General features: G+C 41.6%; 1 protein-coding gene across 1 annotated transcript; it reads right to left on the reverse strand.

Moving 5' to 3' along the window:
* Positions 1-5,670: 5,670 nt before the first annotated feature.
* LOC131252675 (laccase-7) lies at positions 5,671-12,093 on the reverse strand. Its single transcript, XM_058253344.1, has 6 exons — positions 11,866-12,093; positions 10,186-10,337; positions 9,055-9,299; positions 8,726-8,854; positions 7,190-8,146; positions 5,671-5,807 (listed from the first exon to the last, which is right to left on the reverse strand). Exons 1-6 carry the CDS (start codon positions 11,950-11,952, stop codon positions 5,677-5,679), a joined length of 1,701 nt encoding a protein of 566 aa, XP_058109327.1. The 5' UTR covers positions 11,953-12,093; the 3' UTR covers positions 5,671-5,676.
* Positions 12,094-18,216: the final 6,123 nt, after the last annotated feature.

The following is an 18,216-nucleotide window of genomic DNA, read 5'->3' on the forward strand; positions in this document are numbered from 1 at the left end:
ATAGGTTCTGAAGCATTCAATATGCTCGATCGGGTCGGTCTTGCCGGTGAAAAGAGTGATTTGAGGCAGTCGAAACCTCTCGGGCAACCGGGCCTTCAGTACCGAGTCCGCAAAGGGGGGCGCCTTCGCTTCGGACCCAGTTGAATATACATTCCGGCTGTGCTTCATGTCCGCCATCTCTTTCGCCATCTCTTCCCGCACTTCTCTTTTGAAATTTTGAATATCGGCTTTCCAAGGTTCACTGCTCTCTGCCGTGCTTTCCATGGATGGACGATTGCCCCTTCTTCGCTCTAACTCGTGCCGAAGATCAGTCGGGGGTAGGGAAGCATTGGCTGACTGTGCTGGAGATGGTTCTGATCCGCCTTGGGGTTGGCTCGGCCGGAGAGACTGCGGCGCGGAAGGTTGAGGATCAACCGCCGTAGTTGGTACGTGCGCTATCTCCCCTTGAGGATGCGACATTCGTTCAAAGATCTCGCTTCATCATATTCATATCGGACCGAATTTCTTGAACCTCCTTATCCAACCGTCCATCGTCGCGACCCGCCGATTGTTGCTTGGTCTGGTCGCTCCTCGTTGGCGGTTGTTAGGTGGGTTATGGGCTGCGGGGAACTGGACCCACCGGCCCTTCAATCTCATTCAAATCTTCTTAGGGACCGTCCTTCTAGTCATTACCATTGAAATCAATATAGAGATATGAGATGGCTTTTTGTACGGTTCCCACTGACTGGCGCCAAACTGTTGATGAAAATATCCGGTTCATCCTCTTAGACCTTCGTATACCGGCACAGAGAGAGGACAAAGGAGACCCGGCTAGAGCGGGGACCCTCCGATGCCAAAGTCGGGCCTGGATTCGGGTCTAAGTGTATTGAGGAGTTTTAGAGAGAATTCTTTTCGTACCTCTCAAGTTGACAGGGTCCCTCTTTTATAGCCGGGGCATTTAATCGCACGAGGATTCTCTTCCGATATTGTGCGCGGGATCTTCTCCGGTATCACGGAGATAAGATCGTGCCCATCTTGAGCCTTCATCCGATCCCGTGAGCTTTGGGGTCGGAGATCTTATCCCAAGATATCCGGATGAGGCTTGATCTTGCGATGGTCGATCTGGTAAGGTGGTCCGCTCGACGCATGCCCGGAATGCTGATGAGTCGTCCGAACCGACTCAACCTTTGTCTCGGTTTAGCGAATCATGCCTCGGATTTGACACATCCTTTGGTGACCCGAGGCATTAAGTCCGAGTCTGCGGACTTGTATTTTTTGTCCCCAACAACTATTATACAAGGAAAAGGAAAAAAAAAAATTATTTGCCCACATTCGACTCCAGAATTTGATTGCCGAAACCGTTGGCTCAACTGATTTCATTTTATTCTGGCTCGTCTACATAAGCATCCATGTGATCGACTTTCCTATCGTATGATTCTATTGCATGTGGGCACATGGGGGGAGGACTTGGTAGATGAGGAAAGGTGCCCATCTGCGAAAAAAGAACTTTCTCTCTATGTTTGTTTTTTTCACACGGGCACTCACACCACAGTGAGATTTCACCACAACGGATGCTCAACCCATGACATCATGTTGAAACTCTTTCAGTCTACCATTGAGGCATGTGTAAAGAGCTTTCGGCATGTGGGCATATGGGAGAGTACTTGGTAGATGAGTACGAGTGGCCATATGTGAAAAAAGAACTCTAATTTTTATTTTTTATTTTTTTCACAAGGGCATTCTCACTGTAGTGGGATTTCACCAGGATACTCGAACCCGTGCCATCGTGTTGAAACTCTTTCAGTCTACCATTGAGGCAAGCGTAAGGACCTCTCGGCATGTGGGCACATGGGGGAGTACTTGGTAGATGAGTACGTACCTTTCATTTTTTTAAATTTTATTTTTACACAGGCACTCACACTATAGCGGGATTTTACTATAATAGGTACTCAAACCCATGACATCTAATTGAAACTCTTTTAGCCTACCATTAAGGCATGAGTAAGGACCTTTTGACATGTAGGCACATGGGGGAGTACTTGGTAGATGAGTACATGTGCCCATATGTGAAAAAGGAGCTATTTATTCATTTTGTTTTTTTTACACAAGCACTCACACCACAATGGGATTTTGCTACAATGGGTACCCGAACCCATGACATCATATTGAAACTCGTTTAGTCTAGCATTGAGACATGAGCAAGGACCTTTTGGCATGCGGGCACATGGGATGGTACTTGGTAGATGAGTACACTTGGTTATTTGTGAAAAAAAAAGTCTTTTTTTTTTTTTTTTTAACACAAGCACTCACACCGTAATAGGATTTCATTACAATAGGTACTCAAATCCATGACATCATGTTGAAACTCTTTCAATCTATCACCGAGGCATAAGTAAGGACCTTTTGGCATGTGGGCACATGGGAGAGTACTTGGTATATGAGGACGATTGCCAATTCATGGAAAAAGAATTTCTCTCTTTATGTGTGCACACAATTAACTTTTCAAATATATGAGAACCATTCATTATTAAAGAATATGAGAATGGTTTAAAACAAAAATAAAAGGTATTTATGTAATTTAACAAGGTGAAGCCATATGTTGAGAGGCTCTTCATGAGAGAGACATGCCGTTTTATAATGAGAAAGGCTATTACTCTGCCAAAGACTCTAATACTCTACCAAAGTATGGTGGTTTACGCACAAGTACTCAAAATGTTATATAACTGGTGCAAAATAAACTTAATCAAACTATCTAAATTATTGTTTGTAATTTAAACGGCTTTTAAAAAATACATTGGTTTAATTTTTCAACTAGCTAATTGATAACATTTTTGTAAGATTTGAGGTGGCTAGTAGATGGTGCTCTATGGGCTCCACTATAATGTATGTGTTTTATCCACATCGTCCTATTTTTTTAAATTATTTTAGGGCATGCGCTTAAAAATGAGGCAGATCCGAATGTAAGTGGTCAACACTATAAGAATTAATGGTAATTCAATGCATGTCATTAAAAACTTCGTAAGGCCTATTGTAATGTTCATTTGCTATCCAACGTAGACAAAGGAAAACACAAATATCAACTTCATCCGAAACTTTTGTGACCCCTAAGAAGTTTTTAATGGTAAGCGTTCAATCACCACTATTTCCTATGGTGTGGTCCACACATGAGATTTGAGTCTAACTTATTTTTGGCCTTATGCTCTAAAATGATCTTAAAAAAATGGAAGAACAATATGGATAAAAAACATACACCATGGTGGGGCCCATGGAGCATCGTTAAGTAGGCAATCTGTGTCAAAGACTTACAACTCTCAATTGTAATAGAAAAGGAAAGATAATTAAGTTGGCAAATGATAGTTAAATTCTACATCATTGATTAGATGCAATGTTTCAAATATGAATTTGAATATGCTTGAGGAGTGTGTGGCTAGTTCCATCATCCAGTTTAGTTGACTCGGAGTGAGTCGACTCATTATCCTGGACACTATTTAGAGCCATGGTTCCCAATGATTCCGCTGTAGGCCCCACCCCTTTGTTTCAAGGTTGCCAATCTTGTATAAGTTAGTGTTGAGCTTTATTATTATTATTTTTTTAAAAAGTAGGTGCTTGGATGTATGGTGGATTGCCAAGTTGCTTTTTTTCATTTTCTCTCTTTTAATTCCTTTCCTTCTTTAAAATGGGTTTATGACAACTACCTTAATTTATGAAGAAGATTCTAGAATATCTCTACACGTGTCAGATTTCTATTGGATGGATTTCTGTTAATGAAAATGTGCCACGTGGGTCCACCATTAGACAGTGGTTGGGCAAGTAATCTTTCATTTTCATATCATTATCATTGTCATTATCATTAATCATCAAAACCTAACAAGCTTAAGCTTTACCGTTCAACTTTATAATATTCCAACTCCTTAGGACCATTTCTATGGTCTTGGATTCTCTACAATGCTTACAGGATAAGCTCATTCTCGAAATATTAAAATTGTATGCTTTTGCATCAGGTAAATGATATTAATTTATTTATAAAAGCTGTCCAATTATAAAAGTGGGACACTTCAAAAATCAGGCAAACAAACTAGTGTGTAGCCCATACTTGAATTTAAACCCGCTAGCACACTAAGCTTGATGATGCAAAGGTTCTGTGGGGCCACTGTGATGTAAGGTGTTTTATCCATACCGTCCATCATTTTTCCAGCACAATTTAAGGCATGACTCCAAAAAACGAGGCAGATCCAAAGCCCAGTTGAATCACACCATAGGAAATAAATGTGATTGAATGCCCACTATTGAAGACTTCCTATGTCCTACCATGATGTTTATTTACCATCCGACATGTTTATAAGGTCCTACAAATCTGGATGAAGGGAAATTAAACATATCAGCTTGATCCAAAACTCCTATAGCTTTTCAACGGTGGGCGTTCAATCCCATGTTTCATGTGGTGTGGTCCATTTGACCTTTAGATATGCCTCATTTTGGGGTTAGTAGTTAAAATGAGCTGGCATGGATGGACGGCGTGGATAAAATACTTACATCAAGGTGTGCCCTACTGAGTCTTGACACTACCGACCTGCAACACCACACAATCCCCATCATTGAATATGGAGGTTATGGGTGGTTGGCCGTTGTTTTCTGTGATGTAAAGTACCTGATCATCTGATAATTGTATGGGTCTGATCTTTTGTAAATCTCATCATCATGGTGGATCACTTAATTGTGTGGCTCTAGTAGGATCACATAAAACAACGGTGGGTCACATTTATGAAAAATAGTGACATGGTGGCCCACGTAATGGTTGGATCAGCCTGATTTTTTAGACGTGGCAATTACATGGTGGGACAACCCTTTTGGACGGACTGGATGCCATAAAAGCATAAAGGATCCTGCCTCCCATTTCTGTTAAGGAGAACAGATTTCACCTTCAGTGGTATTGCATCGACAAGGGGTGTTCTGTGGTGGATCCAGACCATCCATCAAGTTGGTCTTATCAGTGCATGGTCCATAGTTTAAAATCTCATCAGATGGACAAACCTAGCCATCTGATCGCTGGCATCCAAATGAACGGTTAAGAGAGAGAATTTTATCTTTGAAAGAATTCTATGATAAGACTCGAAAATGGACTGTCTGCATCCACTGTCCCTACTTTCTTGAGAGAGAAAGAGAGAATTTATAGCTTTGAAAGAATTCCATGGATACATCAAGCTTTCAAGATTTATTGCAATCAACAATCAGAACATGAATTCAATATCACAATTTTTAAAGAAAATTTAAAAAAGAAAAAAAAAAGACAAAAAATAGAAAAATACAAAGGATAGCAAATTACATACGCCTATGAGAGCCCTTCTCATCCACATGCACACAGAAGTCCTAATTTCTAACACACGTGCAAGATCCGAGCTTTCCATCCGTTTTGAATTAATGCTTGGATCTTTATTGCCTAAAAATCATGTATTTTCACTTCTCAGGTGGGCCACAAAGTACAAACTCAACCGACGGTTAAGACAAAATTTCCAATAATCTGCCTGAGGTGTGAGAATCTCCTGTTTTTTGAGCCAGGTGATCTAAACATAAAACACACATCTTATGGAAAGATCTGATCTCCCACACGTGTTTCTTATTCGCACGTGTGCATGCGTGTCGAAACAATGTAATAGAAGGATAGAGAAGGAATTTCCTTTTAAAATAAAAAAAAAAAAATCAACAGCGAGGGAGATCTATGGGAGGTGGAGGGAGAGTGGATGAAGGTGTGGGCCCATTCTCCACCTCAAAAGTGGTAGCTAGGCCCCACGGAAGGTGGACGTCGAGGTGGCAGTGCATCAGCCATACACCTGCAAGGCACAGATTTTCACGGTCAGAGATTCGTTAGAGTGTCGTTTTCACGGCCCAATTCCCAAGGAGTGCTCGCCAGAGAAAAAAAGAAAAGGAAAGCAAGATAATGCACGGCATCCCGGAAACAGCTTTTGCGAACTTTCACACGCTCACCTTATGGACAATGACTACTTTGCCCTGATGTTTCCCACGTGCGGCCAGGTATTTGCGAGGGCAAAAGAGTCATTTTACTAAAGTTTCTTACAATCGGGCCTTACACTTATATATTCACATGTTACCCTTTATCCAGTGGGGCGCACCTGATGAATGGGTCAGATGACATCTAAACAACATGGTGGACCCCACGTTTCATTTGAAAGTTTTGTACTGGGCATCCATCTCCAAAGTCCCACACTGTTTCCCATTTGAGTTATGGATTAGATTGGATTTTGGAGTCTGGGGCTAAGATGGGGAGCATGTAATGTAATGGATGGTTGGGATGTCACTCAAATGTCATGGTGGGCCTCACATAACTCGAACAAATGGTAATTACCACTGGACTCAAACGTCCCTGACCACCCTTGTGTGCCCAAAATTGGCTAAACTGTTCGAATGGTATACCAAAATTCCCTATCTTTAAGGGCCACTCAAATGAAAAGTACCGAGTTAAAAATACACTCGTAGTCCTATGGCTGAATTTGATTGGGTGGCGTGCTGTTACTATAGATAAGATTAAACCAAACACCTTTCAAATATGTTTTAAATGTGATCAGTTCTAACATTCGTGTAGCCACTTTCTCAAACAGTGGCACTTGGCCCAATCAAATCCTGCCACATGATCAGTAATTCTATTCATCATTTATTCATGTAAAATGGGTGCACTTGGAACCATTAAATGTGTTAGTTCACAGCTTCCAATTTTGGAAATGGTGGGACCCACTTGAAAATATTCCCACCAACCACAATGGGCTCCAGAATGCTTGGTGGTCCAACAGACCACTGAATTATGGCCCACTAAAGGAAAAATTAACACGGGAAGTGAGTCTGTATAATGCTTTTTTTTTTGCCGTCCGAAAATTTATCTTACCAAAGGTGATTTTTAAGGTATGGATGTTGATTTTTTTATAAAATACCCTTACCAAGTAGGGTAAATAGCTGAAAAAAGTAGGAGTATTTTCATCTTTCTTAATTTTTCTGTACGAATAGTAGGCTACTTTAATAATTAAGGATTTTTTCGGGTCAATGAAATAACGTGGTAGTCCGTCGGGCCTATACTAACTAAGGGCAATGTTCGACATGGCTGAGAGCTAAATTGTTTCGTAGTCCAGCGGATTACCGAACAATGTACCCAGGGCATTTTCGTTTTCTCATAGTGTGATATTATCACATGCACGTTCATTACCTGGATTATCGGCCCGGAATCTGATGACAGCCCATCCACCGACGGGCACGGCTATGGTGTTCCGCTTCTGCGGGTTCACCAAATTGAACTTTTCCTGGTCCCGCGCACGGTCGAAATTCCCGAACCCCTGCGCGAGCACGAAGAAATTGAACCCGTGCAGATGGATGGGGTGGTTCTCAATCGCCACGATCGCCGTGTTCTGCAGAACTATCTCCACCGTCGAGTTGTACGCCAGCTTCTTCGCACGTGTATCCTTGACGGTAGTCGACACCAACGCGCTCTGATTCGAGTTCGTGTAGTCAAAGACGAGCGGTGGGTTGGACGGAAAATCATCGGTGTAAATACCCTGTATGTCGAAAAAGTGCGCCTGCAGCATTGACAACGTGGACGGCAGCTGGAATGACACGTTGTTCATGCTCGCTGCAAATTTCATCCCATTGGGTCCCTGACACGTGGCATTCTTCAAATCGCAGGGTACGAGGCCCAGCCCGAAGGTTATGAACATGTTCTCGTCCACGTGGAGCGGGACTATGTCGGCCTCATTCAAGACCAGGCCCGTTAGGTTTGAATAGAACTTGTGGGCCGTTGGGGTGTCATGGAATTCTGGTAGGGCTGGCATCTGGGGTGGGCCCGATGACGTGGCGTTCATGTATTGGAGGATCGCGGTGGTGGTTGTGTTATCGAACGGGAACGGTACTGAAGCAGGAACGCTGACGTACGGGTGGGCCGCAATGTAGTAACGGCCCAGCGGGCGGTTGGCGAGGAGGAGGACGTCGGTGGTCTGGCCGGGAGCCAGGACGACGACGTCGGTGAGGTAGGGTTCGGTGTAGGAGGCGTCGACGGCGACGACCGTCAGATCGTGGCCGGCCACCTTGAAGAAGAGCTGGTTATTGAGGGCAGCGTTGATGATTCGCAACATGTAGGTATTGCCATAGACCACCTTCAGCTTGTGTGTGTCTGGCAGCATAATGGAACACGTGTGAGATCATTAGTTACACTGAGTCGTGGTTGAGTCCATGCTCGAGCTAGACGAGTTGAGTTGACTTGGTCGAGTTGCGAGTTGAGTTACCGAGTTTTAAAACTATTGTATGTAAAGTTGTACATGAGTCGAATCAAGTTGAGCTTGGCCTAGTTCGGATAAGCTTGGCCAGCAGGCTACCCCAGCTCGAACTCGACTCAACTTGGCTTGGGCCAACTTGAGCCAAGTTCGAACCAAGCTTAAGCTCAATCTTTTGAGCGGAATTTGAGTTTGAGTTCAAATTTAAGTTTTAGGGTTTATATATATATATATATAAAATATTTTATTTAAATATATGAATATATACAAACTATTTATATTAAGTGAATCCCCATTTGAGGAATCGATTGGAACCGAGTCAAGTCGAGTTCAGCCTACCTTAGACTCAGCTCGAAATTTTTTCGAGGTAAAAAAATCAGCTCGGCTCAGCTCGAACTTAGTTTCAAGTTGAGTCGAGTGAGTTAACCGAGATGACTCAGTTCGTGTACAGCCCTAATTGTATGTATTATTTCACTTACGTTTCTTGGCACAAGGGAGGAGGTCGCCGGGCCGTCCATTGATGGTGAATGCATTCGAGTTATTCGGTGGGGCCCCAGTGAGTAGGGCCTGATTCTCTACATCCACCACGTTGGCGTCCCACCATTCACCTGCACAAAGGTGTTTTCATCAGTTAATATAAAAATCATGGCCAGGGTTTAGATGGATCATAACCCCAAAAAAAAAAAACTGTCCATTTGAGTCAGGTTAACTCGCGGTGCTTAACCGGATCGGGTCTGACCAAGTCCGAGTTGACTCGGACGAGTTGCATCAGACTCGTCCAAGTCGAGAGAGAGAGAGAGAGAGAGACCTAGAATGATGGGGAATTCCCTATGGGGTTTAGGGAACGGATAGGATCGACCGGCTCTGGGCCGGATGATCAGGGCCCCATAGACAGTAGCGCGGAGCCATGCCACGTGGCCGTGCCACCAAAGGGTTCCTTCCTGCCCAGTGATGTTGAACTTATAAGTGTAATGATTCCCTGGAACAATCGGACACTGAGTCACGTAACTCGGTCCGTCGGCCCACCCGCTGAGTAGCTGAAATATCCCATGCCTGCATCATCACCACCGTCCAAACAATCTCATCCTTAGATACAATAATTACTACAATCATGGGAATTATCATATGAATTCCAGTTGTGTGGGGCCAACCTAAGATTTTATGTGTAATCCAAACCGTGCATCTGGTGAGAATGCTCAGCTTCATAAAATCCTGTATATTCACATGTTGAACCTGATGAACGGGTTGGATTGCATATACACAACTTGGTGGTCCCCAAATTCTGTTTGGAAGTATCTATGGTGGGAGTCAACCTCTCCAATATCCTCCATTGGTGTTGCCCACCTGAGTTATTCATCAGGATGGATTTTGGAATCTAGGACTAACATGAGGGGCCACATCTAATAAATGGCACTCAAACATCATGGTGGGCCCCACGCTAATAAACTGTATAGTATTGTAAGTGATTACTCCCCCCTGATTATATCATGCAATAGAGACAGATAACTAATGTTATCATGCGGCCAGATCTCTCCCACTAATGTGTCCCAGCCATGGAAGGGGCTTGTGGGCCCCACCATGAACATACACAAAAACTAAGGCTGACCCACGCCATCAAAATAAATGAAGTGATGACATATAGGTGGCCCACCTGATGAGTGGATGTGTAATCAGTATTGAAATCATGATGTCTAGGTCTACCAAGTCGAGTTGAGTTTCGACCGAGTCATAACCCGAGAGAGTTTTTCTTGGTGAAATCTGGTCGATTTGGGTTGAAGATTTTTGAAGTTTTTAAAATATGGTTAGCATATATCTGGCTTGAAAATGAAATAAAAATCATAATCTACGCTTATCAGTTAGAATAGCTGAGTCATTATCAGTTCATGAAAATATGTTTTGCATATTGGATTAATCTATACAAGTATGGAATTTTTTTTACCAGTGGATTGTAATGTTGTATGGGGACTCGTTGTAGACATGAACGATGAGCGTGTCGCCCTCACGCACGTGTATGATCGGGCCAGGAAGTCGTTCGTTAACGGCGACGATGACTCGTTGTTCGCACAGTGGCTGGACTGTTAGATTACCCACCTGAAAAATAAAATAGAGGTAAGAGTAATTTAGTCAACACCAAAAAATTGAAGGGTCTCTTACAACAATCCATGCATCCAGCAATATATTGAAGTGTACCATGCAGACTAGTGCTTGAACACCATTTTATTCTTTTGGGTGTGTTTGGTTGCACCAAATTTATGAAATATCAAGAAATTCTGCATTAAATTAGACTGATTAATAATGATATTTATTGCAACCAAACACACCCTTAATCTGATTTTTGATGTTGTTGAGCTATACAATAAAGAAAACCAACTCAACCTACCAAAAACAGAAAAAGAAAAAAGGTGATATGAACTCTTTCGGTGAAGAAGATTCAAACCCTAGACTAGACCCATGACTTTCTTTTCAACTACCCAAATTGTCCTGGACGCATTTGCTGTCCAAATAACAATGGGATTGAGCACTTCCAAGGGTATTTAGGTCATTAGGGAAGATGTAGATATGTTCACATGCAACGTTGCATGTGAACTCATATAATGCTTTCTTTTACGCCTACGTGTCACTTGTGTAAAACATCTGAGCCGTGTAAGAGGTGGGCCACACCATAGAGGTTACGTGGGGTTAAAATTGGGATGGTCTACTCATTAGGCAGCCTACACCGTTCAGATGTGGCCCACATGAAGCAGATCGGTCTGGTTTTTGGCCAGGATGATATTTATGGTGGGACCCACCTTTTGAGTGGTTTAGATGTTCTAAACAAGTGGCAAGTTGGTGTTGTGTGTGAAAGCTTCACATACAACGTTGTATGTGGACATTTCTAGTTTAAATGTACGTGACTATGGATTAGCAGAATGTAGTCCCATAGTGGGGCCCACATGCAGAGATGGTCCAACGGTTGAAACCGTCCAAGTTCTGGTCTCTAGCTAGCATGGATAGGCCTCACCAAGAAACTTACTCTGATGAAGGAGTGATCTTGACCATTGATATGTTTACCCGAATGTGCACCGTTGAAAAGGAATTTTCAACGGCTTACCGTTGGGTCCACGAGTCAATGGCTGGGATCATCCCTCCAGCTTGATGTATCCGTTCACATCCAATAAAATGACCAATTTACCCCCGTGATCCCAAGGATGGGTGCAATTCCACTAGTAGCCCAAGCCAGGACATGGATGCCACAAAGCCATGCAACTGGGGGAATCAATGGGCCGGGCTTAGGCCCCAAAAATCTGAATTTTGAATAGGTTAGCCCGACGGCCTGGCCAGAAACAGTTTAAAATCCGGGCCGAGTCTACCCCAGGCCCGGCCCTTTGACATCCCTACATGCACAGTGCTGCATGGGAAGCAAAATGACCATTTTACCCCCACAATTCCAAAACCTCGTTTGAATTGCACAGTGCTGCATGGGAACCCAAATGACAATTTTACCCCTACATTTCAAAAAACTCATTTGAATGCGTAAAACATCGCCATGCAGCGAAATTTAGAATTCAGCAAAATCTCAAACCTAGAACCCAAAAAAATAAATAAATAAATAGATAAAAATGGATGCATGTTGAATTACATTGAATGTGTGCTCGACGATTTTCGCAGAGGCGACGGAGGCGAGGAGAACGAGTGCGAATGCGAGCAAGAACGAGGGACGTGCCATGTTCTTGCACACAAGGGACAAAGAAATGAAGGGAGGAGAAGCTCTATTTTTATATGCACGTGTATATGGGACCTTCCCACAACGTGCATGCAAGGCGTATACACGATGTCTCGGTGTATGATCTTATCTGGAATTGCCAAACAAGAACAAAAGGAGATTATATATAGGCATCGTTCATACAGGTTTGCGTGACAGGTTGAGTGAGAGATTTGATTAGGAAAAGCTACCATTCAATGCATAAGAGAAGCTTTCGTTATCTGAACATTTTTAAATTGCAAGTTTGGCAGGTAAATTATAGAAAAATGGATAGAAATATAGTGGGAAATCCAATTTTGCAAGCAAACGCGCCAGCCTCCTTGACATTGGAGTCCTTGATAAAATGACTGAAATGCCCCTGGGAGATTGGAATTTGGAAATATCACGTTTTGGGTTGGTCAAATGTTGTTAGGCCTTGTATTGTGAAAATTAGGAAAGGGGTGATGTAGGGCCCACCCAAAGTCCAGATTGATTCATTACTTGGGTGGGCCACACCAAAGGGAATGATGGGTTTTAAATGGAATGTGGGGTCCACTGTGTTATTTATATGTCATCTAGTCATTTAATTGAGTGGGCCCTATAAGGATGGAGGGGCACACCTTGACCTATGCCCGTTTTGAATATATAGGTTTTAGGAGTGATTGTACATTTGTCTATGTTTTGTGTCCCACTTGAGTTTTTGATAGGGATCGATGATTATTTGGATGTATGGACCCTTCACGGGTGGAACCCACAAAGCTCAAACTCAAGGTAATTATCATGCGTCCGAAGGTGGCACATGGAGGGAGGAGTAACTACTCTGAATCCACAGTGCTCTCTAGACTCCTCATTGAGCTTTCTCGAATCAATAAGAGATAATAGAGAGAATAATTCTTAATAAATTTAAAATAATTTAAGTGATAATAAAAAAAAAATGAAATTACAGCTCTTTAAATTAGGATCTCAAACTTAGAATGAAAATTTAGACTTAGAATCCAACTAAAACACCCCAAAAAAGTGGCTTATTGTAAATAGTAAACTTACCATTTATCGACAACCTCTATCCCTACTAGACTTCATGGTTTTCAGCAAAAAATTATGTTATTTTCCTAATTTTTTCTGAGCCCTTTCTTGTTGGGCATAACTTCTGTAACTCAAAGGATTAAAAGTTATACTCGAATTAAAACTTATGTGTCGGCGACTCAATGTAGCTGAGTTGGTTGGCTTAATTAGATTCTCCTACCCTAAAATCATATATAATATATCGAAAAACTATCTCAATTTGTGAGATATGACTAATTTAAGGTTTTGACGGTCCAAATCATTCCTGTCTTCGATCGGGCCTTCCCCGGTCCATCTTTACCGTGAAAGTGTCTGCGACCCACTCTACATCAGAAGGCATGAGATCATTTCCCGAAGAGAAGTTCAATTTATTAGGGTTTTACTAAGCGCACATGTATATAGAGTGCACATGAGTTTTCCATTGAATGGGTCACATTGTTTGGATCTTGTGGCCTAAAAAACAAGTTATTTCACTCCTCAAGTGAACCAAAGTGTACAAAATGAATGATTTCATAAGGATAATTTGTTTTAGCTGTCCATTTGTTTTGTACATTGTGGCCCACCTGAAAAGTGAAATGGCTTGGACTTTTGGCCAAAAGATCTAAACTATATGGCCCAGAAGATGAAAAGATGTGATCTCCCACATACTTGGCTCATGTGCTTGTGTGGAGCCTAGTGGTGTGAGTGGGGCACAAGGTCTCAACATCACAATCATGGGTTCAACCCCACCTTAATGCACCCATCTTCCATAATTTAGGTCACATGAATCCTGAATATTCCTATCCTTCAACTCCTCTGGACTAGACTTTTGGGTTTTTCAACCAAGCCAACTAACTTCGGATAAGTATGAAGTATTCTCTATTCTTAAGAGAATTTTTATAAAAGCGTTTCATTTGCTTCTCTTCAATGGAAATTTCATTTTTGCTGAATGTATTTTAATTTTTAGCATAATTTTTTTCTTTTTTGGATGATCGGAAGTGAAAATTAGTAGGAAATGATAAAGAAGGACAGGCATTAGCCATCTCCATCGTTGTTATTGAAGAACATGTGAATCGATGTAGACCATTCAATCGATGGGGTCCACCAAAAAACATATACAGGTGGAGCCATCCATTGATTCGATATGTTGGCTAAGATCCATCAACATTTATTGGTGCAGGTTTACCATCTTTGGATCATTAATCCGAACGGTCCAATCAATTGTCCACAGACCAAAACTGGTTTATGGTGCCTTATATATATATATATAAACACACACACACACACACACAAAGGTTTATGTCATTTTCTTTTTCTTTAACATATCAGTCACTTTCTCTTCATATGCATGTCAAATGTACATAAGATCCTAACCAACCATCAGAGAAGCTATGGATTGGATGGGCCATAATCTAGATTTGACAGTCAAGTTCTTCTGTTGAAGGACTTTGCAAAAAGATTTTTAAAAAGGGATGGTTATGATAAAATCACCAATGTTCCTTTAACTGTCCATTCTTCACTCGGGAACTTTCTAATCCAATGCTTAGGGTCGTCCAACTGTTGTGAATTTTGGAACATTGGCCATTCAAATCAAGGCCTACCTGATGGTCGGTTTGGATCACATACACGTTTTTCACAAAACCAAAATGAAAATAATATTCTTTCTTCTCTTTTAACAAACAGAGGCAACAACATTTTAATGAATTCTCATGATTATTGTTCTCACAATACTGAGATTTGCTAATTCCATATGGTGTAGAGCTGTACACCTTCACACGTGTGAAAACACAAAGATATGAAACACATGTGTGAGATCTGAGCTTTGAATGAGCCCAGAAACAATTCTTATATCTTCTGCCTAAAAAATCAGAAAATTTCACTGTTCAAGTGGGCCACAATCATACAAACTAAATTAATTATTATGTTTTCTAACCATTCATTTGTTCTGATATATTTAGGCCCACCTGAGGTGTAAAATGACTTGCTCAGATATCTCGCACGTACCACAAATTATGACACACGTGCCCACGTGTGGAATTACCAAGATGGGCGGTTTTGGCAATTTTAAGGGAATTTTGGTAATTTGGCATGATAGGTCATCTCCCCCATCACAAAGTCCAAATCATTAATGAAGCAGAAGTGATTGGCTGGAGATTATCCGATCTAATCAGATTAGCTGTCCAACCTCAGCTCTAACAATCCCTTGACCTGGCTTGGGGTTTGACCCTTTGAAAATGATATAATCTTCCATATTTCTTCCTTTTAATGAATATATAACAATTTCAACATCATGTAAGCTTGCACATCATCTCACATTAACTTATATTATTTAATGAGTTTCTTGTTGCTAAGTCTCAGTTCGTTATTTTGGTCTACTTGGATTCTATCATCCTCCACAGTAGGATATGAACATATCTTCAGGTTCAAGTTTGTACTCGTGGGGCCCGTGTGCGTTAATCCAGACCGACGATCGGATGGAGAACATGACCTATCGGTTTTTCCACAAAAATAGACGGTCAAGAATGGAAGTGAAATGATGGTCCATGTTTAAATGGTGAAGTAGAACGATTTGGAGGCTATTATTGTTGGGTCGATGAGATTTTTGGGTCATGGCCAATCCATGCTAGATACTACTGAATCAACGGTCTTGATCAACAAGCCGTGGGCTACAATTCCACGAACTGGAAAAGCAGAGGACGTTATTGGGATAGAAGATTCTCTGTCAATTGCGTCTGCAGTGACATTGGAAGGTTCTTCATTTATACTCTAGTATAGCCTGGCACTTCATGCACATGCGTTCCAAAATCGTATACATGGCACACATGTAATTAAATAAACCGTCCAAATTAATGGCCCTGCTTCAGATAGTTCAATTACTAAATTGATACACCAAAATAATGCCCTCACTGGAAGATTGACTTACACAAGATGGACGGGCAAGATAAAAAGTAGTATAGTTGACAAGTTTAGGATCATTCGGTCAATCTAAATTTGGGGTGATGACCCACCTAAGTGGGTCCCAACGTTTGGATATTTTATTTTCAACTATATGCATATCAGATTTAGGTGCATGAGTATGAACTAGCTAAATCTATCAGAGTATCAAATACCTCCGAATTTTTTTTATGTCCGGCCGTCTTTGGTCGTTATGGGTTGGTAATCGCCATTTCCCAAAAAAGACTTTAGACTGAGATTTTGATGTGGCCAGTCTATTCAACGGTTTTGATCCTGGGAAGTTAGGTTGTATATTAGGAGATCGGATTAGCTGTTACCAGTGGAACAACTTAGTTGGTGTTACCCTAACCGTGTGGGGCTCATCTTGGTTTATTTATTTTTATATATCTATGCCGTCCATATGCTTTTCCATATCATTTTATGGCATTTTCCCAAATCATAAGAAGATAAAAATCTTAGTTCGGCCATACTACTAGAAATAGTGATGAATGACTATTTAAAACTTTTTGTGGCCAATGAAAGTTTTGGATCAAGTTGATATTTATATTTTGGCTTCATCCAGATCTTCTTGACATTATCAACAAGTTGGATTGAAATAAATATTAATAAAACTTTACGATGAGCTGTTTGAAAATTTTAATGGTGGGGCACTCAATCAATACTGCTTCTAGTGGTATGGTCCACCTGAGATTTGGATCTTCATAATTTTTTGAAACCCAACCTCAAATGGGAGGAAGAAATGGATGAACGGTGTGGATATACAAAATATCATTCATGTGAGCCACAAGGCAGGGGTATACCCACTAAGCTGTTACCCGGGTAACACCAAATTCGCTCCCGTGCATTACTTGCCTTGAGATTAACGGTGGATTTTCTCTTTATTTTTAATTCTTGTCAGCATCCAACTGTTTACAGTTGAGGATTGGATCAGGATGGAACATTCGTTGCACATAAACTTAAATGTGGAAGGCGAGGAAATGGATCGTGGCCTTCAATATGTGGGTCCCATTTAAAACAACATTAAATTAACGGTTCTAGACTTCAATTTCTTTTGATCGTTTCTATTTTCATCCTGACCGTCCTTTCGAAGGAAAGGTTCTGTCTCGATAAGATCATCATATTCATTTTATTTTAAAATTTGAATCATCCACATACATAAAACAATTTTATGGACGGTATAGATCTACTAAAATATCATCTATATGTAAGATAACATGCGAAAAATATATCCTTCTGTCTAGCGCGCCACACGCTAATTACTCGTATGCTTCTGAAAACCGGATTAGGCCGGCTCTCCGGCTGAGCCGGGCCTGTTCAATCACGTGTTATGAATGGATAATTGGAGAGCTTTGGCTCTCCACACGCCACAGATGCCTAGCCTCCACATTATGCCACGTGTACCAACGCTGTCGGATTTGGAAGATCCAAGCTTTCCATCTGGTGGCCCCACCGATGCAATTCCTTCACTGAAGAATCTATTCGGTCCGGTCCATATGGCATCTGATGGCCTGGAAGAACTGACCAACTTTATTTTTAGCCGTCCATTTCTTTCGTACTCCATATGGCATCTCTTGAGTGGCCGGATCTAAATTAAGTTTAAAGTTTGTAGGGCCCACTAGAATGTAAGTACCACGTCTACTCATAAGGTGGGCACGTTCTTGTATCTTAAAAATCAGGCCGGTACAAAAAAACTGGTGGGCCACACCACAAGTAGACCCGCTATTAAAACTTCCTTAGACCCGACAAGGATGAATGGACACCTGAAAATCAGAACATTCCAAACCTCAGGTGGGCCACACCATGTGATTTTAGAGGCTTCAAGTACGATTTTGTGCGTTGTGGCCGACATGATTTTTTGATGAGCCAGATTTTTTTGGGCTCCTGGAAGATCCGGGAAGATCATCATGAGGGGTATCTGTCATTCATATATTATGGTGGGCCCCACACACCTGATTGTAGAATAAGCTGATTCTGTAAACGTGTGGAAGATCCGGCCCGGTGGGCCCCACACATTGCGTGGAGAACCTCAATGTTGAAACATGACCGTTTACCTTCGAACCAGCCTGGCAGTTGGTAAAGAATAAAGAGAAATTTATTGATACTCTGGCAGGGACTGATGGATGATACGCGGGCACTTAGAAATCGTTCAGATATTGCATACGTGAAATACGTGCAATTTAAATCAAACAGTTCAAACTATGGGTCCCACTTTAGATGTGGCATGAACCAAAGTTCATGCTTATTTGATTATCT

Source organism: Magnolia sinica, chromosome 8, assembly GCF_029962835.1.
Source record: "Magnolia sinica isolate HGM2019 chromosome 8, MsV1, whole genome shotgun sequence".
NCBI lineage: Eukaryota > Viridiplantae > Streptophyta > Magnoliopsida > Magnoliales > Magnoliaceae > Magnolia > Magnolia sinica.